Raw genomic sequence first — 21,384 nt, forward strand, 5'->3', positions numbered from 1 at the left:
GAAACCGACGGCCAAGTGTGGATTGCACAGCCGCCTTTGGGACAGTCATCCCTTTACCGCTGACGGAGCTGTCCTGACTGCTAGTTCCAAAACGTTGACAAGCTTTACGAGGACTTCACTACACTCACATCTAGGAACAATCGAGGGAAAACATGACTGCTGTCTTCATGTCCCGAAGTGTCAATACAAATGCTTCTCAGTGTACGCTCGTAATAACATCCATCTTGTTTCGTGGTTTTTGGACCCAAATCTCTGCGTCATAATACGAATAAGATGCCCTAATTAAAGTACGAGGTCTCAGGCGTTACCTCATCACTCGGGCGCCTAGTCAATATGAACCATGGCAGGAATTAAGGCTGCAGAGAGGCGAAAATAGCAAATACTCATACAGAGCGTGCGAGAAGGGAGGCCGAGAACCTACGCTATCCTCTCGTCGATAGAGGCCAGCAATGTGGGGCCACGGGCTGAAGCTGTGTTGACACTGTTGGCATCCGTCTGCCCTATGGGCTTCTTGGAGTTGTGATCTGTACGGTTCAAGGGCGCCACATTTTGGGCAACTTGCATTGTCAGACTTTAGCTCTTATTTTAGTGTCGATGACTACGCTTGTGACTTTGTATCCCTGCCGCAACAATCGTGGCCTGGTCCAACACCATAATCTGTGATCAATGAACTTTGTCCGCGAAGAGACTTACAGTGCAGGAACAATCTCCCATATTCGGCTGGCCAGGGTATTTACCAAGTACTACAAGTCATCACCAATGGTCCTGGAGCGAGGAAGAAGGCTCTAAACACCTCAGAGATTTTACAAGGACTTGCAGCAGCCCCCCTTACATGTTATGCGAAACGCCACTGGGTGATTACGAGCATGGCTTTCAGACTGCAGCAGTCCCGACCGCTCCATCTCAGACAAGCTGAGGACTAGTGATGTGTTCTCTCGTACCCCACCATTTTGTTTGTTGGGCGCATTCATTTAGCCTGGCTAACCTGTAGGTATACAAATTGGTACCAGGGAGCAATGTCTTGAAATCGCGTGCGGGTGTGATGCCAAATTCTTCTTGTTCGGAGAGACGGCTAGGAAAGCGAACTCTTTTCGCCTCACAGCTCAAGTTTAATTCAATCTCTCCCGTGCACTCTGACGACCCTAGGCTTAAATGAAATAGTCACTGTGACCCGGCGTGTCAATAATGGCAATGTCATATTGTTGAATAGTGATATTTACGTCTGACGCCGTGCATGTAAAGGAGGTACGCTAACACTGTCTGTGACTAAGTATCACCACGACAGGCTAAGACATACATGCATTTAAGCTTAATATGAGGAGCGAAATTTGGCCCACAGTGTGAATCCGTGGATAGAAGCAGCCGCCATCCACCAATTAATGGGAAGATTCATGGTTTTCTCCGGGGCTGAGGGACAGCGTGACTTTGAGTGCGGCTTGGCCAGCTGACGAACTAACGCGTCTTGTAATGTCTCACAATCCTCACCCTCAGCCAAAGCATTCAGCTGGAACCTTCGTTAAGATACTAAGCTCCTGGTTGGCTAACCATCGTTTCGATGGCTTTTCGCTACCCTTATCTGTAAGAATCGATTGAGGTCGAGGCCGAGCTGATGTCCAGGTGGCTGGCTGAATAGTCTGGCAGTGGAGAGGCACAGTGTTTTGGTTGGGATCAATAGAAGAAACCGAGATATAAATCATGGGCATCCATCTTCCGAAAGGACACAATTCCTCATCAACCCAGTCACATCATCCTTACCAATTGTTCAATCCAAACACTTCCCTTTCAAGCTTCAACTCTTTACAAACTGTCAACGCACGATGGCTGCTGAACAACCCAAGAGTTACCCTTCACCTGGAGAGGCGGAGAAGGTCCCTGTTGACTTGGCCAAGATCAAGGCTACTCCGACTTTCTGCCCTGGAGACAAGCAAGATGTCACCCATGTCCACAACTATCTCAAGCACTACGGGTACATGCCGCTGTCCATCGCCGCATCTGATGCAGCGGTGGACCAACACACAGGCACAGCCCTCAGAGCCTTTCAGGAGTTCTTCGCACTCAAGGTGGACGGGACCTTTGGTCCCGAGACGAGAGAGGCGATGACCACATCTCGTTGTGGGTTCCCTGACCTTTTGCACTCCGTGGGCTTCGCGACCCTCGGTCCCTGGAAGCATCGCGACCTCAAGTACTGCTTTGGAACCCAGTCCACTCAACTCAGCGCCGACGTCTGCAAAGCTGCCATGCGGCGGGCCATGAAAACCTGGCAGAATGCCGGCGTCGGCCTCTCCTTCACCGAGGTAGCTTCCAACCAGAACCCAGACGTCTTCATCGAGTTTCGTAGAGCCAACGACCCTGACTACTCAATGGTCGGTGGCGTGTTAGCTCACGCAGACTTCCCTCCGGGGTACTCCGTGGTTGTCACGCAGCTTCCATTGCCTACTCATTTTGACGATGAGGAGCACAAGTGGGTTGACGGCGCTGTTGCCAATGCCTTTGATGTGGAAACGGTTGGGCTCCACGAGCTTGGTCACATTCTTGGGCTTGCGCATACAAATGTCCCGGGAGCTGTCATGTATCCATCTGTTACGCCAAACTTCACCAACCGCGCGTTGGCGGCAGATGATCTCAACGGTATCCGAAACCTCTACCCGTACTGGCGAAACATCGGCGGGACGTACTATGGTAAATTGAATGCCCCGATGTAGCATATATATACTAACTGAACTCTAGGAATCCCTGCTGTCGTCTCTTGGGGAGCCGGGCGTACCGATGTCTTCGTCCGAGGGACTGACAATGCCGTCTATCACAAGTGGCAAAACGGCGATGGTGCTGCTTGGGGGCCTGCAGAGACTGGCTTCGAGAATTTGGCCGGGAGGATAAATGGAAACGTCACGGCTGTTTCCTGGGGCCCCAATCGCATTGACATCTTTGGTCTGGGAACTGACAATGCCTGCTGGCACAAGTCGTGGAACGGCACGGCTTGGAGTGGCTGGGAGAGTCTCGGTGGCGGAATCATTGGCGATATCTGCGCCGTTTCCTGGGCTGCTAATCGCCTTGATCTGTTCGTGCGTGGAATGGACAACTCAGTCTATCACAAATACTGGGACGGCAGAGTCTGGGGTCCCAGTCCGACAGGCTGGGAGTACCTTGGCGGCAAGATCCTAGGATCTCCCAAAGCAATCTGCTGGGGGCCGAACCGAATCGACATTTTCGTTCGGGGCACGGACAATGCTGTCTTCCAGAAAACATGGAACGGATCCATCTGGCAGCCATCCGTGACGGACTGGAAGAGGCTCGGCGGTACGATTATGGACGACATCACCCTTGCCTCATGGGGAGCCAACCGTCTGGATCTGTTTGTAAGGGGCACAGACAATTCGGTACACCAAAAGACATGGAACGGCAGTGCATGGCTTCCGTCCGAGACAGGGTGGACTAGCCTTGGGGGAACAATCATGTCACGCCCATCAGCGGTGGCCTGGGGAGGGAATAAGATCTCCATTGCGGGCCAGGGAGTGGACAATGCCGTTTGGGTCAAGAAGTGGAATGGCTCAGCATGGATCGACTGGACCTCTATTGGTGGGATCGTTACGGACGATCCAGTCGTTGATCCGAGGGGAGGAGAAAAGTTGGCCATCTATGTTCGCGGCACGAATGCAGCTCTACATGTCTTCAACTGAAGAACTTCATAGCTTCGTAGACTCATGGGAAGAAACGAGCTTGTGCTTTCCATGAGTGCATATTTAGCTTGAGATCAAAGTTCCCTCCATTCAAATGTGATCAAAGCAAGTGCCGCAATCTCTGTACACATATTAGCGAATCCAGTCTTGATTGATTCAATGACCACGTACATGCAAACCTCCGAGACTTTCATCTGTATGTCCCCCATCATGAGCCGAAAGCAAGACGCCAGCGAGATGTTTCTTCGACTCCTGGATCTCCATGACTTGCTGCAAGGTGTTAAAACATACTTTTCAATAAAATGTCAGACTGACGGACCTGCTCGAACGAGTCTCGCACGTAGAATCGCACCGTTGTCACCTCCTTTGTTTGCCCGATCCGGTAGATTCGCGCAAGGGCCTGCTCTTCAAGGGTTGGATTCCTAAATGGTTAGTTGAAGAGCAAAGAACCTCTTTCAGAACTTACCAATGAGGCTCCATCAGGTAGGCGCGTGTCGCTACTGTCAAAGTGAGGCTGGGAGCGTATTAGTTACCATTGAGAGTTCATCTGGCTCGTTACTTGCCCAACTGCACCACATGATAGCGTAAGGAGCATTATGCGGACGTTCGGGTCTGTCTTAAACCTTTCTACAACATTTTGACGCTCTTTTTGTGGCACTTTGCCGTCGAATCGGACGCTTGGAAGGGAGGCTTGCTCCAACCCAGCTTCAATAAGATCCAGAGTTAATCTCCAAGTCGAAAAGACAATACTGTCGACGGGTCAGTAGACTATCGCATCAGTTTAGCAATAGTATATTACCATTTAGCTCCCGGGGGTAGGGTCTTTATGTCTGCAACGAGGGCCTCTATTTTCGATGAGAGGGTGATGGATGTCGTCCTCGTCTGCGGAAGAATCAGGCATGGACTCGATTCAAGAACACTGCTGCTAGTGGAGACTGAGGCCACGGGGCAAGGCGGCTTGTGACCACATGCCACACTGCTTTTGTGTTTGGAACTCTTCTGCGTACAGTCGCCGCAGACAAATTTTAGGCAACGGGTGAATTGGGGCCCTTGTTGCCTCGCCACGGGATCATCCAGAAGGGTCTCGGTGAGATCAGGGACTGATGAACAGCGGAGACATACCACTGGAGCCATTTCCCGCTGGACATTGAACGTTTGCTGCGCGATGTTACTCCAGTCATCCGTCTCTTGAGAGGGCTGCGAAAGGTTCCTCTGCCTTGTGTGATAGTGAACGCCCAAGTTGCAAATTAATCGCAAAGATTCAATCTGTTGTAAGACATTCACATAAACTCCAGCCCTGGCCTGTTCAGAGTCCCCCTGGAGGGCTTCGTTGATACTAATGACAGCTTTCTGTCGTACCTTGTCATATAATGTCCTTTCTTCACGATTGAAGTCAACAGGACATTGCATATCTCGACGAGCAGGCAGCTTGATAGTATCTTTAGCCCGCCGTAGTAGAAGACAGGCTGATAGACGCTTCAGCCTATTGACGGCTTCTTCATCTTCTCCCAGCTTCCAGAGGCGGGATATATCGGCCTCAAAGCACTTTGGATCGGTGTATGGATGGGCTCGGATGAACTTAAAGAGGGATGCAAGATCGCCTAGCCGATTCTGGATTGGAGTGCCAGTTACAGCCCATCGGGACACCGAATCAAGTGCGCATATTGCATGGGCCATCCTTGAGTTCCCATTTCGGATGAAGTGTGCTAATTCCGTCAGAGTCAACAATTCCTAGACAAATATTATCATGACAAACCTTCATCGAGAACAATTCTCCTCCAACAAGTTGAGAAAATTATAGAATTTTCAACACCTCTTCCGGCGTTCCATTCGGCAGAGATAGTGTGATATGTGGTCAACACAATATTGACTCCGTCAAGCTCGCCAGTAGCAGTCAATCGAGCTTTGTCATGGTGTCGACGGCATTTCAAGCCACCCTCAATAACATGTCTGCTCAGTTGTTAGCATAGCTCAAAGGCGGGTCCTGTTTAGCTTACTCCGACAGTTGCTCTTCCCATGTACCTAACACTATTCTATGGTTAACAATAATGCATTCAAGTTAGTATGGAGAGCTAACTTACGGGGCGGGGGTACGACTATGAGAGTAGCCGGGGTATGTCGCTTGTTATCTCCACCAACACCCAAGTGAACCTGAGCGTCATCGCCATCAAGATCGGTTGCTGCCAGGGCTATCATAGTCAACGTCTTCCCTAGACCCATTGGGTCTGCGACGATGCCGCCGCAAAATTGTTGGGGTTCTTCGAGCTGGTGAGCGCCGGATACTCGATTAAAGAAACTAAACATTGTCAGCTAAAGTAATATGGAAATAGTGCTGAGAAGGGGTTGTCCTAAATACTACGAGAAGAGCGTAGTTCCGAGCCCAAACAAATCTCATGAAATCGGGTACAATCGCGCTATGGAAAATTTTGCTTCAGAAGCCTAGCGGAACTTACATTCTTCCCTGTTCAGTGTCTACTATTTCCCAGATGTCCGGGTGTTGGTTGCTGAAATTCCATCCTCGTTCCCTGCGGAGCATGAATGTGAGGGCTTGCTTCTGGTGTCTTTAAAACAACGTCAGTGGCACAAACTGCGAGTATTATGTATCGGAGTATTACCTCTTGAGATTTCCGAGTATTACTGAGGGCTGTGGTGTCTCCGGTATGTCAATGTAACTGCTCAAAACATCCAACAGTTCAGGCCTTTCAGGAATTTCCTGGAGACTGATAGATCTGGATGTTTGAGCAACAGCTTCAAGAACCGAAGGGCAGGAGCCGATATCATCCGAAGAGAGCCTTTGGGGATTGCAGTATCTGACATCAAGGTGACACTTTCGCGGATCCTGGAGGTACACCCCATACTCCTCAAACCAACTACCGATCTCTTCAAAAAGGTCCAAAGGTCCATACACGGTGATCTCTAAAGTAGAGTCCAGCAGTATGGAGCTTTTGGATCCCTTCTTGGTCATACGAGGGTCAGTAATCGTGCACGATGTGAACAGGGCCAGTGTCTCGTCGTCGAGGAGGCCTTGGACCATCTGACCATAGTCTGATAGGATCTGACCATGAGTCTTCAGGCCGCCTCCAGCACTGAAACTATTCGATGAGTCTAATACAACTTCGAATGGTGATGATGTAATTTCACCCAAATCTCGACCCTCGCATCTAGCAGAGATACCTGGGACCTGTGTCCGTCAGCGATACAGATCAAACGTATGAAGGAGGGGAGTTACCATTCCAAAGCAAACGACACTGCTTGTATCAATTGCAGTTTCAGATGATTGAACGATGGCAGATTCAACTGGTTGTTGGGGTGCTCTGTCGTTTCCTAGGATGAACGCCCGTGGAGCCTCGGCGGGAAACGGTTCTGAGGGTGGTTGTGAACTGGGAATGACCGGTATCGGGCTGGCCAGATATTGATGGTGGGACAACTGAAAAGTTTGCGCATTATAGCTCTGTTGATGGTGAATTGGATTTACGAAAGACTCTCCGGAAACTGGGACGGGGAAGTTCGGTGGCCACGACGGCCCCGGGACGAACCGCTCAGGATGGTGCCAGGTACTACCCGGCTGGTTTCCAAAGTAGTTTCCTTCGAATCGTGTGCTCGGTATTTCTTGTTTTCGACAAGGAGCGACATATGGTGGACCTGAAAAATTGGACGATAGCAAGGGGTTTTCGTGCCCTTGTGGAGCAGGGTTGAGGAGAGGCCTGATGGATGGAAGGTTCAAGGATGCTGGAGCAGGACAGGACTGCGGCGTCGGGCGATAAACTCCATGTGGAATGTGATCAGTAGAGTAACATGAGTAGAAGTTATTGTCCTCTCTGATCTGCTGCCCAGCAGGGAAAGCCCTCGTTTCTGGCGTCCCATCTAGCCGACGTCGCTTTGCTGGGGGGTGAAGTTGGTGATGAGCCGGGTCCATCCTAGGTGCAGGAGCCAGCTTCTTGGATGAAGAACTACTGGCCGTCGTTGAGTGTGTCTCTTCAGATTATAGTGGGAAGATTATGAGATAGAAAAGATTATGCGGTACTGTTTGAGTCGGTTGTTTGTTTCACGAAGGCACAGCCTCGTTGGAAAAGGCAGGGCGAACTGCTGGCGAACTACGCGGTGGACGCGCTTTAAGGCAACCGGCACGTCTCAAGATGACCAACACACCAGTGCATAACGATTGTTTAATTGGTTTATAGCCCCTGCACGAGCGCTGGTCTCCGCCCCCATACATTGCAGTCAGCCCGTGAGGCTCTCAACCTAGCCATGTCACTCAGCCGCAACTGGGATTGACGCGCCCCCATCATTATTTGCGATTTCTCTCTTCAATTAAACTTACTCTGCTTGTTCATTATCATCAGTCTCGTCAAAATGCCACGGGCGCCTGCGATTTCTGCGCCTGCTCGGCGAACCATCAAATCAGCCTTTGAAGAACTCGACCGCGCAATCGGTCCAGGAGACTCTCGCAAATTCGGTCAACTCACCCTCCAAGATGTTAAAAATGAGGCACTGGATATTGAGAACCAACTCGCCGCAAGACAGTCGCTCCGCTACATGAGACGGCTGATGCCTCTGTTTAACGGCTTAGAACACTACTCTAAAGTGATAGATATCCTCTGCAATGGCACCCCTTATCTACCATGGATATGGGCACCAATCACTCTCGTATTACGCCTCGCCTCTGAGTACGTAGATGCTTTCGAGCAGATTATCAAAGGATACGCCCGCATTGCTTCGTCACTCGGCCGGTTTGAGCTCCTCAGCGCTGCCTTCATCACCGACTCAAATTTCCAGCAGACTCTAGCAGTCTTCTATGCCGACATTCTACAATTCCACAAGCATGCCTACAAGTTTGTTAGCCGTAGTGGTGAGTATATAGCTCCTCTAAGCCTTATATATCTGACGGAATCCAGGTTGGAGGTTGCTCTTCCTCACATCATGGGGTCGCTTTCAGAGGCGCTTTGACAACATTCTTGACGACTTGAAGCATCATGGAGACTTGATTGACACCGAATCAAATGCTCGCAACATATCTGAGGCACAGAGAATGCGCCAAGATATCCGGACTTGGAGAGAAGAGAGTCGCGCTCAGGTCTACAAATTTGAAGAGGAGCAGACTGCCAGACAACACGAGTTCATCGCATCATGGCTGAATGTAAATGAATCCGACCAGTTGGCCATTTTCGACTCAATATCGGCGGAAGGAGTCGAGCACCCTGGCACCTGCGAATGGATCCTCCGGAATTCCAAGGTTCGTTCCTGGTGTCAGCGGAAACCAGACACCGCAATCCTTTGGTTGCAAGGGACACCTGGGTCGGGAAAGAGTGTTTTATCCACTCAACTCGTCAACTTCATGAAAACAGGGAAGCAGTTTGTCATCCGGCACTTTTGTTCTTACCTCTACGCGACATCCACGGCGTACGAACAAATCTTAAAATCCATGCTCATACAACTTCTCCGAAAAGACGACGATTTAGTGGCCCACGTTTACGAGCAGTACGTCGTCGGCAAGAAGTCCCCTTCATGTGGTGTTCTGGAGCAACTGTTACAGACTCTTCTGAAAAGTATGTCTACTGAGCCAAGCCAGGCAGAGTTCATTTGGATTGTCATCGATGGCTTAGATGAGTGTGAGTCAAAGAATCAAACCCGTCTTGTGAATTTGATCAACCATATCACGAAAACCTCTGTCCCCGGTGGGGTTACCTGCAAGGTCCTCATATCAAGTCGCGTTTCATCAACATCTCTAAGCCGCCTCCGCAAAAGGCAGGTATTATCCCTCGCTGAGGAGAAAGACTCGATGCAAGGGGCAATACAGCAGTACATACATCAAAGACTTCAGTCCCTGCATGAAGGTTTTTCTCAACTTGGTATGGGACAGCCCGAGTTTGATGAGATCCAGGACAAGATCGCCGGAAAAACTGACGGTAAGCTACTGTGACGCAAATAATCTGCATTAATCTCTAACTTTATCCAAAGGAATGTTCCTCTACGCTCGACTTGTCCTAGACTACCTATCCCATAACATCTTTTACACTTATGGCGAAATTAAAGACTCCCTGAACCAGTTGCCCGAGGAGCTCACCGATTTGTTCATATCCCCATCGTGCTCTATTTAATTAATGCTAACATAGTAGTAGCTATCGAAAGATTTTGACCCAGATGCTGGTCCAGTTGGATTCAAGGTCGGTTGACCATGTCAAGAACATTCTTGGCTGGGTTGCTTTTGCAAGGCGTCCCTTGAGAAAGCTGGAATTTTTGTCTGCCCTCTCCTACAGCTCTGGTAACCCAGATGTCACCAACCTTACCCCTCGGTATATTCTAGACATATGTGGATCTCTTGTCGAGGAAAGGCAGGACACCACTTTGGCTTTCATTCACATTTCTGTGAAAGAGTAGGTTACGGGAACACACATATATGGCGCGTATTGCTAAGAACCGGCACAGATTTCTCCAGACTCCATCAAGCAATGTTGTTATTCATGAGCAAGAAGCACTTCAAGAGCATGCCGTAGCTATAATTGCTTGTCTTCTCTCTGGGGCTCGGGTCTTCAACAAGGCATATCCAGAGCAGGCCAAGTACCAACGAGTTGCTAAGGGGCTACATGGACTTCACGTATATGCCACCGAGTATTGGACTGAGTGCTTATTGTCTCATGCTGCGTCTGGTGATGGACTTGACCAATCTTCATCTCTTTCGTTCTTGCGTCTCAGCTAGTGCACGAGCTAGACAAGGCGTACGGTCAACCAGGTGCACCCAACGCTGGTTCAAATATCAGGGTTTCGGATAAGCGACTGGAATTGCTGCAACAGCATGCTTTACTACACAGACATGTGGAGGGGGCTCTAAAGGGCAGGTCTCTCAAACGGCTTGAATCCGAACTGCTTCAAGTGCCTCGTAAGTCTTGCTTAGGACCCTCACAGCCTGCCTTTAACTAATCACAGATACAGTTCCCGATAAGAACAGCCAACAATTACCCAACTCACCTTTCATCGAACCCATATCGGCCATGCTGATATCCTATCAGGATGTAGTCAGGGCACTGCTTAGCAAACACACCTACCCAGGGGTATCTGCTGAAGAGCTCGAGTTATTCAAGACTCATTTCCGGACGTCGGCGTTCACATGTCGACTCAATTCTTGCTTCCGGGCAACCTTGGGGTTTGAATCTGCAAAAAAGTGCCTGGAGCACGAGATGTCCCACGTTCAGTGCCTGCGATGCACTTTTCCTGGTTGTCAGTACCCGCCTTTCGGATCCGCCCAGGCCCTAAGAAGTCATGCCAATAAGTACCACAACCCCAACCCTCCTCGAAAGGCAATACGCGGTCCAAGGGCGGTCCGTCAAATAAATCCGAGCCCAGGACAAATTGAGACTCCCTCCCGTTGGCCACAGGTAGATGATTCGGTAGACCCAACCCATGCGCAGAGACTCCTCAAAGGGCAAGACGGCAGACTCTACGGCACCCCTTTTTTCGACCGTAGTCTTTTACCCAACAACACCCAACAGATTCCTCATTTTCAATTACCTCCCGAGAAGCTAGACGCGCCTTCAGTCGACATGCAATCAGTTCCCTCCCCCACCTCCTTCATCCAACGCCCCCCGGATCAAGCCAACTTCTCCGCCACTGTGAGCAACCGCCCAATCACCTCTCTTCCGCCCTTCGATTACTTCATCGGTTTGGATGGGAGTCAGATTCTGACCAAGATCAAATCGATGATTCCCAATATTAAAAACGATTACATGTGCGTCTACCGCCCCCGGATGTGATCCAACAAATGGGTTCTCAGTCCGCAAGTCCTATTAATGTCAGTCAACAGATACAGGAACCAAGACTTCCTCAAGTCAGAATCCCTACAAGGGATCCATCACCACCACTAGCTCCTGGACAGCTCTCTGTTGAGCCTGTGGAGCAGGATCTTACCAAGCATGTTCGCCATTCAACATTCAACCACACCAGTTCCAACTCGAGAAGTGAAATTTCAGATTGGCTCAACAGAAGCAACTTCGACAGCAGCCGCTTTTGATACAAAAATGGAACACTTCATGCACCAGCAATAAGAAACCGACGTATTATCAAGGTTCAGAATTTTTACACCGCTGACAGGCATACATGGGAATGATATTGTGATGAGTGTGATTTAATACGGTTTAGCTACTTGCTCAATAAATTTCAACTTCCGCCTCGAGGATAACATAACAGAGATACTATCAATGAGAGTAGAGACGTGGGTACAACTCTCCCCGTCGTCCCCAGGACACCGGAAGAAGGCCTTCAATAACGCAGATAACCTGGCTAGCCGATCAAATCTCAGCCAGTCCCAAAATGAATAAAACCGCAGGCTTTTGATGAGTATTCATTCAAGGATATTGTGGAGAGTCTCATCGTATTGTCTTCTGCCTGAGAGGCTCTCGGCGTAGTGTAAGCTCAACCACAACTAAGATACTCATGAATATTCTTCTGGACGTTGAACAGCAAGAGCCCCCTCTGGCCGCTGCAGGATAACTAAGCCAGACTACAGGAATGTTCGATATCGAGTTCTTCATTTATTCATGTGCAAGGCTTTTAGTTCTCGAGTTAATGGATTGTCTTCAATTTATTTGCCTTTGAATGATGTGGTGCATCTAAATCGTTCTACGCGCAAGTGCCAAGACGACACCGTCATCGGGAGTAGCTTGAAACGAACCAAGTAGCTGTCAATCATGGACCAAAGTATCATTGAATCTTACCACTCCGATGACCACGACCACGGAAAGTTTTCCGCCGTCATTCTATCGACCGAGGAAGCCGTTGGTGGCGGCAGTGACACATCCGCCTACCCTGTAGACAGCCGAGGGACTGATCGCCGAGCGCCCGCAAGCAATGGGAAATGACGTCGGTTGGGCCCTCAACAACGAGAGACGTCCAACAGTCGGGGTTTTCGGGGTCCGGTAAATGATAGTCGCTCATTCTCGGCACCTGCGGCACCTAGATGCCACGATGCTGCCCTGGTAGCAACGTGGCGATTCGTGAGTTCAGTGCTAGAGGGAACATCCCTCGACGGGAATGACGTCCTCCTGGCTAGAGAACAAGAATCATTGAAGACGTCAAATGGGAACCTGACGGAACAGATCCGTGGCTGCTACGAGCACCGCCACGCTGCGTATGCTGCCTCAGCGCTACCAGTGGCTCATCTCATTCCCCATCCCTCCATGTCGTCACGATCACCGCCCCGAACAAGCTGAGCCTCTTCTTTCGGCCTGAAACTTCTCGCAAGTGCGTCACAATAGTGTTTGCACTGCCTTGCGAGTTCAAGTCAAAACGTTAACATCTGATACAATTAATAAGTGTATTTTCGTCCCACCGCGTAATCCCCTCTAACCCAGACAGCAGATCCGTCCATTCCATTCATCCGTTGAATCCCTCCTCGGCAGTCACAGCCTCGAACCTACACTTGCCCACAATGGCGCTAGCTACTACCTCCCTAGGGTTAGTCAACACGCCGCTCTTGCTCAGGGCTTTGATCATCACCCTTCATCAGTGATGCTCACCTTGGATCTGGGAATGCTTTATGGTCTGAATGTGAAATGCAATATAGAAGCAGATGTTTCAAAGTAACTAATCAGCAATCATCCGGAGACTTTATCACCAAAACATAACCTCATGCCTCTATCCGAAAGAGCCTTCTTAAGAAGCAGCCCCGCGACCACCAACTCCCCACTGTGCCAGTGCCTCGGCGATCGAGGTGTCAATCGCGGGCAGCTCACGACCTCTACCCGTGGGTGCGGCCATGAACTTGATCTCAACGAGGTACCGGAGATACCTACCGATATCCTCACGAGTGATGCCATCTCCTGCACTATCATCGATGCCTGTCCAGCGGTCTGCATCAGCCCTGAGAATAGCCACAGCGTTCCTATCATCCAGCTCAGGAGCACGAGTGGTGCTCGGGAGGTTTGCGGTAGCCATGTGGAATAGCGGCATTAGTGCGCTTTGCTCCTGATCCTTCTCGACGGCTCCGGCTGAGACATATTCCTCTAGCTGCGACTTCCAGTTATCGTAGTCGACCTCAGGTACTTCATAACCGTAGTAGCTTAGTGCAGAGAGGAACTCGTTCATCCGCAGACGGGGGTGGGCAGTAACGTGCACAACTTGAGTACCAGGAAGGGGGTTCAGCGTTGAAGCGACAACAACGCGAGCGACGTGGTCGACAGGGACGGCGTTGACCGTGTTGATAATGCGAGGACGAGCACCGAGCTCGCAACATCCCTTGCAGAGGCGGATAAGAAAGTCATCCGTGTTGGAGACACCGCTGTTGCGGCTGCCAAGGATGTAGCCTGGTCGGACGACTGCGCCGCGGAGACCCCGGCGGCCGGCTTCGCGGACGAGTTGCTCAGACACCCACTTAGTTTGCCCATACCCAGTACCAAGACCGGTGCGGCTACCATTCATTTCGTCGGACTCGAGGACAGCGCCGCGGCCGGTAGCGGTCTGGGCGTCGGACAGGTTGATATAGTAGTCTGTATCGAGGGTGGAAGTTGAGGATACAAAGGAGAAGAGCTTAGGCTTGCCCTCGTTGCAGAGCTTCATAGCGTCAATAGTAGAGAGAACATTTGGACGCATCATCTGCTCGTAACGAGCGATCCAGTGGACGTACGCAGCGTTGTGGATAAACGCATCAGCTGTATCAGCAACGTGCTTCCAGCTAGCGTCGTCAAGGCCAAGACGAGTCTTAGAGAGATCACCAATAACGCAGGAGACCCTCTCAGCCCAGGAGTCTTGCCAGAGACCGTAGCCCTTAAGGGACCTTATAAGACGCTCCTTGGCGAACTTAAGGTCCTTGGCTCCACGGATACAAGCGATAAGCTTAGTGTTCTTCCTGTCCAGTATATCCTTAGTTAGGTGTGCGCCAAGGAAGCCAGTGGCACCGGTAAGGAAGAAAGTGGCGCCGCTGGAAGGACTCAGAGCATCGGGATCCGCGCTTTGGTACTTCGCGTCCAGAGTCTTGGTGAGCTCATCGAGGGAGTCAGAGTAGACAGTATCGTCAGAATGGTCAACTGTAACCGCCTGGCCGCTGTGAAGACGGTCGACTTGGGCGCTCAGGCCGCGAATAGTGGGGTTTGCATAGAGGACACCGATGGTGATGTCGACGCCCAGGTTCTTGCGAATGTTAAGCAGGAGCTGCTGGGCAAGAAGACTGTGACCGCCGCAGTCGAAGAAACTTGAGTCCGGCCTACGAATCGAGGGTTAGTATTTAAATTGTACAGAAGTGAACCATCAGCAGAAGCATACTTGACTGTCTGGGCATTCAGACCTGGGATCAGAGTTGACCATTGTGTCGCAATAGTCTTCTCAGTCTCAGACAGACTCTCCCAGCTCTTCAGATCCTCCTCCGAGGCATCCTCCATCATCAGAGAGGCATCGGGGAAAGGTAGGTTAGGAGAGTCGACCTTTCCGTTGGGGTTGAGTGGCAGCTTCTGCAACACAATGTAGATCGAAGGAACCGAGTGCGCTGGTAAGCGAGACTTGAGGTGGTCTCGCACCTCGGCTTGGATACGGCGGAACCTCTTCTTCACGTAGACGATGCAGGGTCCCATTTCCACACCCTCCTCTTCGATATCCTGGAGGCCCTGAGTCTCAAGCCAGCGCTTCCATTCAGCAATCTCAGGCACGATGTAGCTGACGAGCGTCGGCTCCTCATTACGATCTCTTCGAACCAGGGTCTTGCAGTCTCGGATCAGAGGACTGCCACCGAGGTTCGCATCAATCTCGTTGAGTTCAACGCGGAATCCACGGATCTGTCGGAGTTAGCTTTGTAAAAAAGAATAAAGGAATGAATCATTGTTTACCTTGACTTGTGAGTCGATACGGCCTGAGACACGCACAGCCCCGTCCGATCGATATTCTCCGAGGTCCCCTGTGACGTAAAGTCTGTCTCGCGGTCCCTTGTAGTGCTTGCGCCACGGTTCGCCCTTATCGTTGGCCTTGTCTGCTTCAACCCACTTGTCGTTGTCAACGAACCAATTGTTAACGAACTTCTCCTTGTTCTTCTCGGGATCATTAAGGTATCCTTCGGCAAGACCAGCAGCGCGGATATAGATCTCTCCAACTACACCAATAGGACAGATCTTAGTGTGATCTTCCCGATCCACAACCAGCACCTGGACATCCTTCATGCCCCAGCCAGCTGGGACGGAGTCGCCGAGTGAATCCAGGGCTGTCGGGTCCTCCTGGGCGGAAGGGACTTCAAAGTAGGACACGGCGCGAGAAGTTTCGGTGGTTCCGTACATGTTGATGATAGTGCAGGCAGGACCAAGCTTACGAAGGGCCCTACAGTCGCGAGTAGTAAGGACGTCACCGACGAAGAAGGCCTGGCGCAGGTTAGAAAACTGCGCCGTGGCGCCACCGACCAGAATCTGTCCCATAGCAGGCGTAAGGTGAGTCGTCGTTGGTGACCACTCTCTCATCCATTCACTCAACCTCTCGTGCTGGATATCCTCCTTGGCGGGTATCAGGAGCTGAGCGCCCAAGAACAGGGGCATCATGATATCTGAGGCCAGAATTAGTAACAGCTTTTGAATACATCGCAAACGAATTCGCACCTCGCTGAATTGGATCATGGGCAATTCCAGAAAGACAGGCGTACACGCTTTCTGATGAGAGGCCGAACTTCTCAGCCATCCATGGGAAATATTTTGCCAGGCTATAATGACGGCCAAGCACGCCCCTATTGAACATTAGTAAAAGTTCAACTGAAAGTGAAGGAAAAAGAAAGGGAAATGCTCGTACTTTGGCAAACCTTGAGTTCCGCTCGTAAATGATAGCGTACAGTTGGAATCAGGTCCGATGACCACATCAGGAGGTGTTGAGGCCCTCTCCTTGACGTTGGCGAAGATATCGCCACTGTCTTGGCCGCCGCCAGTTAACGCGCCATCGTCGGTGAAGCGGAGGTCTGGAATCTTGATCTTAATGGCAAGGTCATCATCAATGTACTTCTGGACGAGAGGAGCAAGAGGACTGTATCAAGATGTCAACATTGTGAGTTCTTGGGTCATGGAGAGCTGGGGTTAGCAGTACCCACTCTCCTCCGTAGCCTTGCGAATGGAGATTAGCGCCTTAGGCTGAGAGACTTGAAGATAGACTGGGATGATATGTTAGTTGATTCTCATTTCAGTTCTCGTCTGAGGCTCATCATACTTTGTTGTCTTTGTGGGGGATATTGAGGGTCGAGGACGGTGACGATAGCACCAGCAGCCAGTGTTCCCATGTACGCGCAGACCAACTCAACCGAGCGGTGCGCAAAGATCATGACTGCGTCTCCATCCTGGATGCCAGCATCGCGCAAATAGTTGGCGATGTTGTTGCTTGCCTCGTCAATTTGGCGGTAGGTGTATGTTCTTGTTGGCGCCCTGTATGCGTTGTCAACAACTGACAGAAACATACCCATGTCTCAATGCAAAGGGACATCACTCACTTCGAGGTCTTGGTCTCTGTCACACAAGGCCTGTCAGGATGAGCCACGGCATTCTTGTGGAATATCTCATGAATGCCCCCAAGGTAGCCTCCCCAGTCGAGGTCTTCGGTAGGGTCAGGGAGCGACATTATGGCGGCTGTACTGGTACACGATATCAAGACTTTTACTGCCGGCTACGGCAGGTGGTGGATGTAAAGAGATCAGGCGGCTGAGGGTGTTGATGAATTCAAGCCTGCGGTCTGAGGGCACTTGAGAAAATAGTGGCTTGTGGCTTGCAATGCGTCACACAATAAATTTCTGCCGAGCTCCGAGAGTCGGAGGGGGAGGGTGAGGTGACTACCTACCTACTAGGTAGTGCGTAATAGCTCCCGGAATTGGAGGGGTGCACACGAGCGAAGAAGAGAGCCGGGATGAATGAGGTTCGAGAATTGAGATGATAAAGGAGAAGAAAAAAGGGAAGAGGAAAAGAGAAAGAGAGGTCTCTCTCCCTTTTCCCTCTCTCCTCTTTCCTTCGCAACTCACACCAAAAATGGGTGCGCTGGCGAAAACTTAACTGTGATCGTACCATCCTGGAACCTGTGCGCAAAATGTTTTAGAGGCCCAACAAATAATATTCATTTTGAGTATTGCTATTCGTACAACCTTTTTTTGCCAATCGTACAACCTTTGCCCTGAATTACAGGGCAACCCCCCCTGAAGCCCGCTAGCCTTCAGGCGCCAGCACTTACCATCGCCACTATTCGAGCTTTCCTATTACACTTTCAACAACACACTTTCAACACTACACTTTCTTTACTTTATATATCTCGTTCTTATACAATTTCCACAGCCCAGCCCTTTGAGAAATTAAATATCGTTAGCGACAGTTAGATAGTATTAGCAGTATTGCTGTTGTTAACTACAGGATTTTATTCCAGCGGGCAAAAAGAAGTGGTGCTACTAAAAAAAGGTTGTACGAATAGCAAAACAGGGTTGTACGAACAGCAATACTCATAAATTCACTTTTATTCGCACATTTCAAGTCACCTAATTCGACATTCAAGAGTGGCGTGTGTCGCCACCTCTGCTCACCACATCAGACATGAGCCTCCAAGGCTTAGTCAACCTTCTGGGTTTGCACACGTTCGGCGCGGACATGCACACCTGCGTTGCCCGGCTCCGAGCTGGGCTGAAGCTGACGGATGAATTACATCACGAGCGCAGCCCACGCGTAGAACCAACAGGAACAGTGACATGCACAAAACCCAAACAACGCCGAGTCCGGGGGGATCTCGAATATGCGCCTTCCGGGAGGAATTCGTCATTTTGTTGTGGCCTGACTGGTAAATCCACGGCGCCAGTACCAAGTGGCGATAGTCCCTGTCCGCGGTCGGACAGTGCCCGGCCCAGACGGTGAGCGAAAATACCTCCCGTCGTACATAGCGCTGTCCCAAGTGATGGCCCCGTACCGGCGGTACGTACAGATCACGAACCGCTATTAGGTACCTACCTTAGGGTTAAAAAAAAACTTCAATAAATTATCCTGGAACCGGGCAAGTCTGGGTGGAAGGGGAAATTTTCAGCACTGTATCCACCGCCGGCCCTTGAATCGGTCGTGTTCGGGTTGGGGAAACGCCTCAACTAGCCGTTGAGTGAGAAGAAAATTTTGCCTTTTTGTTGTGGATGGTTTGGCCCAGTCCGGAGGCTTTTGGCTGGACGCCGCAGCTGAGGAATTGAAGCATTGCAATTTACTCGACGGTAGGGGTTACCTCGGATGCTGTAAGTGAGGCGAACTGGCGGACGCCGGCATGGCAGGTAGAGGCTACGGTGTACCCCCGACGCCTCGTATGTCGTTCGAACGTAGGGCATTTCTCACATTTCTTGGCGTCTAAAAGGCGGCCAAGGGCAAATGCAAGTCCCTGATCGACAGCCGAGCAACCGTAGAACCGATGTGCAACAAGCTGCCGCGCGCTATCACAAAAAACCGCGCTCCAAGCGCCGCCCTAACTCGTCTTCTCGCCTTGGTCGACAGCTTCTAGCCCGTCTCTTCGGTAATGAGAGAACTGGTGGCTGACGGTGGCTGCGGAGGCTAGAACCTGAGCCAGCCGAGACCGGGCCAGCCATCGGCGAGGCAAGCGACAGGTCGGTGAGATGGCGTAGGAATTGCTTGACTCACTTCCCACAGGTATTCACATGCCCGCTTCTCATGTCAAAGACATCAGCAACGCCAAAAACCCGCAGGATACGTGCGGACCTGCAGCCTGAACCTCGATCTCATTACCAAACACGACCTGGCGATGGGTTTGGAGGTTAAAGGCGGATCTTTACAGGGAACTTGAAGACATCCGAGCGCCGCACGTACAGTAGAGGCCGAGGAGTAGCAAAATTGCCGTGTTAGGCTTAGACATGCCAAACTTCCAGTAGAACCTTGCCCTGGTTGGTGTGTTCGTAACTTTCGGATTGTAGGGTACCGCCGGACTGGAAGTGGTGCGCTGCGGATGTAAATGTCCGGAGCCCAGCCGCCGCATGTTCCTGTGCAGTGTTGCTGTTGCACGTAACGAGCATGGCCGGGTTGCCTCCTTCGACTCCCCTCATCTCATCTCATCGAGTAATGTGCTGGCTGTCCATTGAGGGAACACCATAGATCTGCAGGGACTCTCACCGCCGGTTGCCAACCGAGTGCTGATGCGTGTCGTCGAAAGGGGTGGGTGGTGACCAATGGAACATGAAATGGACCGAAATCTAGACAATCGATAGACCTTCGATAAGCAGAGACAATGATGCTGTGCCCTGCGCATAAAACGCCATGGGCCGAATGTTGGTGCTACGACCCAGTAGGTCGCAGAGGCGGCACGGGCGAAAATGAATTTCCATCTACGCGCTGATGCCGCGTTGCCCTCAGCAGTGGATGCGGGGTTGACTTCACCAACGCGGGGGTTAGCGTGGAGGTGGATGTGCCAACGTGACGAGCGGCGTCATTCCAGAGCCGACACCAATTGCCAGCAATTGCCTGAGAAGAGGAGAAGAGGAGAAAGCGGCGAGCTGAGATCACCTCAGAGAGGAGCATCGTCAGTCGACAAGGCGGAGGACGCCGGGCCTCGTGAGGGTTGTGCCACAAAGGCCGCACCGTGTCGATGAGGTTGTATAACATGGCACAATACCAGACAAGACATTTGAGGTTTGTCTTTACGTTCAGCATTGTTGCCCTGGGATATCTGTCTACATCAGTGCAGGCGCTAAGTCACCGAACTGATTGTTTCACTGCCAAGTTGCGGCTCGGTCATACTATCGGCTGGAATGACTTGGCAGGCACTGCAGATAAGACTGAATTGAAGGCCGTCGACGAAGGTCCCACCGACCCAGTTCCATCTGCAAAGGCGATAGCACAACATTGCAGAGAGACACGAGACATGAGTCGACCCGCGCATGGCACGGACACGCGGAAGAGGCAACCTGTCAAGCCCGCACCGGTGCTAAACGCTCTTATGATGCACCATGTCGTTCGCTGGTTGCAGGAGCTTCTTGTGGCGGGGTGGCATGGACCTCGGAAAGTGGGCGAGATGAGAGGAGATGAGGGGAGATGAGATCCAAATGGGATCTGCCCTCCAGCCGCTAGCCATGTGTAGAAGGGAGATACGTGCGGAGGCGACTGTGCTTCGTACAGTAGTCGGAGCGCATCCCCGGGCTATGCCTTGCTTGGCAGCTCGGCTTCAAGGGACTTCGAAACCAACCATTGCGCATCATCCGTAGGGGCAATGGGGAGATGGAGGCGGAAACGGAATCCACAACTTGCACCATAGAACAGCGACGCTGGACCAGAGCGGACGACCGGCAGTGGAGCAATGCAGACATACGGCCGAGTGAGCAATGCAACCCCCACGTACCAAGCTGCCCTGCTGCTTTGGGGTAGCACGAGCACCGAGGAACGGCACTGTGGTCGGAGAAGCAGACGGTTCGGTACATCCGGCTGACGAAGTATGATGAAAGCGTGCACATCCGGCCGGTGTTGCATTGGCCCATTCCCGCAAGGATATCCCTCGTGCTGTGTGCTGCGTCAAAGGCTAGCTCTCAAAGGCAAAAGGCATGACGGGCATCTGGACAACCGGGTACGTGCCGGTGTGACAACCAAAGACCCAAGACATGCATTCAACTATGGCCTTTGTGCATCGAGGCTTGAAGTATTGTCCGAAAAAGAAGCTTGACAAACGAAATGAAGGAGACATGTCTTAGGGGACTTCATGTGCCACGGAGCGCCTTTGGGATAAGGCCGAAGTTTGACGTTACAGTAGAAACACG

At 51.2% G+C, this 21,384-nt stretch overlaps 5 protein-coding genes across 5 annotated transcripts; 3 read left to right on the plus strand and 2 right to left on the minus strand.

Annotated features, from left to right (window-relative positions):
• Positions 1 to 1,817: 1,817 nt before the first annotated feature.
• BGZ61DRAFT_471459 (carbohydrate-binding protein) lies at positions 1,818 to 3,677 on the plus strand (the record flags this gene model as incomplete). Its single annotated transcript, XM_046248221.1, has 2 exons — positions 1,818 to 2,679; positions 2,728 to 3,677. The coding sequence occupies 2 exons, from the start codon at positions 1,818 to 1,820 to the stop codon at positions 3,675 to 3,677; spliced, it is 1,812 nt and encodes a 603-aa protein (XP_046112895.1).
• A 156-nt stretch (positions 3,678 to 3,833) lies between these two features.
• On the minus strand, positions 3,834 to 6,861 carry BGZ61DRAFT_338015 (SNF2 family N-terminal domain-containing protein; the record flags this gene model as incomplete). The annotated part of the gene is made up of 9 exons (XM_046239087.1): positions 3,834 to 3,947; positions 3,997 to 4,099; positions 4,144 to 4,191; positions 4,477 to 5,383; positions 5,461 to 5,627; positions 5,675 to 5,705; positions 5,759 to 5,973; positions 6,131 to 6,238; positions 6,293 to 6,861. Coding segments are annotated over 9 exons (2,262 nt in total), but the record flags the coding sequence as incomplete, so codon positions are not given.
• A 1,169-nt stretch (positions 6,862 to 8,030) lies between these two features.
• BGZ61DRAFT_502084 (uncharacterized protein) lies at positions 8,031 to 11,845 on the plus strand (the record flags this gene model as incomplete). Its single annotated transcript, XM_046251718.1, has 9 exons — positions 8,031 to 8,526; positions 8,573 to 9,583; positions 9,636 to 9,747; positions 9,797 to 9,970; positions 10,104 to 10,324; positions 10,375 to 10,554; positions 10,602 to 10,993; positions 11,051 to 11,400; positions 11,476 to 11,845. The coding sequence occupies 9 exons, from the start codon at positions 8,031 to 8,033 to the stop codon at positions 11,534 to 11,536; spliced, it is 2,997 nt and encodes a 998-aa protein (XP_046112897.1). The 3' UTR covers positions 11,537 to 11,845.
• A 1,477-nt stretch (positions 11,846 to 13,322) lies between these two features.
• Positions 13,323 to 17,237, minus strand: BGZ61DRAFT_526115 (alpha-aminoadipate reductase; the record flags this gene model as incomplete). Its single annotated transcript, XM_046252900.1, has 8 exons — positions 13,323 to 14,868; positions 14,928 to 15,433; positions 15,485 to 16,185; positions 16,238 to 16,362; positions 16,425 to 16,652; positions 16,713 to 16,776; positions 16,833 to 17,044; positions 17,110 to 17,237. 8 exons carry the CDS (start codon positions 17,235 to 17,237, stop codon positions 13,323 to 13,325), a joined length of 3,510 nt encoding a protein of 1,169 aa, XP_046112898.1.
• Positions 17,238 to 19,797: 2,560 nt separating this feature from the next.
• BGZ61DRAFT_544441 (uncharacterized protein) lies at positions 19,798 to 21,069 on the plus strand (the record flags this gene model as incomplete). The annotated part of the gene is made up of 3 exons (XM_046255272.1): positions 19,798 to 20,639; positions 20,792 to 20,948; positions 20,999 to 21,069. The coding sequence occupies exons 1-3, from the start codon at positions 20,223 to 20,225 to the stop codon at positions 21,067 to 21,069; spliced, it is 645 nt and encodes a 214-aa protein (XP_046112899.1). The 5' UTR covers positions 19,798 to 20,222.
• Between the last annotated feature and the right edge of the window lie 315 nt (positions 21,070 to 21,384).

Source organism: Ilyonectria robusta (genome assembly GCF_021365365.1).
Source record: "Ilyonectria robusta strain PMI_751 chromosome Unknown BGZ61scaffold_1, whole genome shotgun sequence".
Taxonomy (NCBI): domain Eukaryota; kingdom Fungi; phylum Ascomycota; class Sordariomycetes; order Hypocreales; family Nectriaceae; genus Ilyonectria; species Ilyonectria robusta.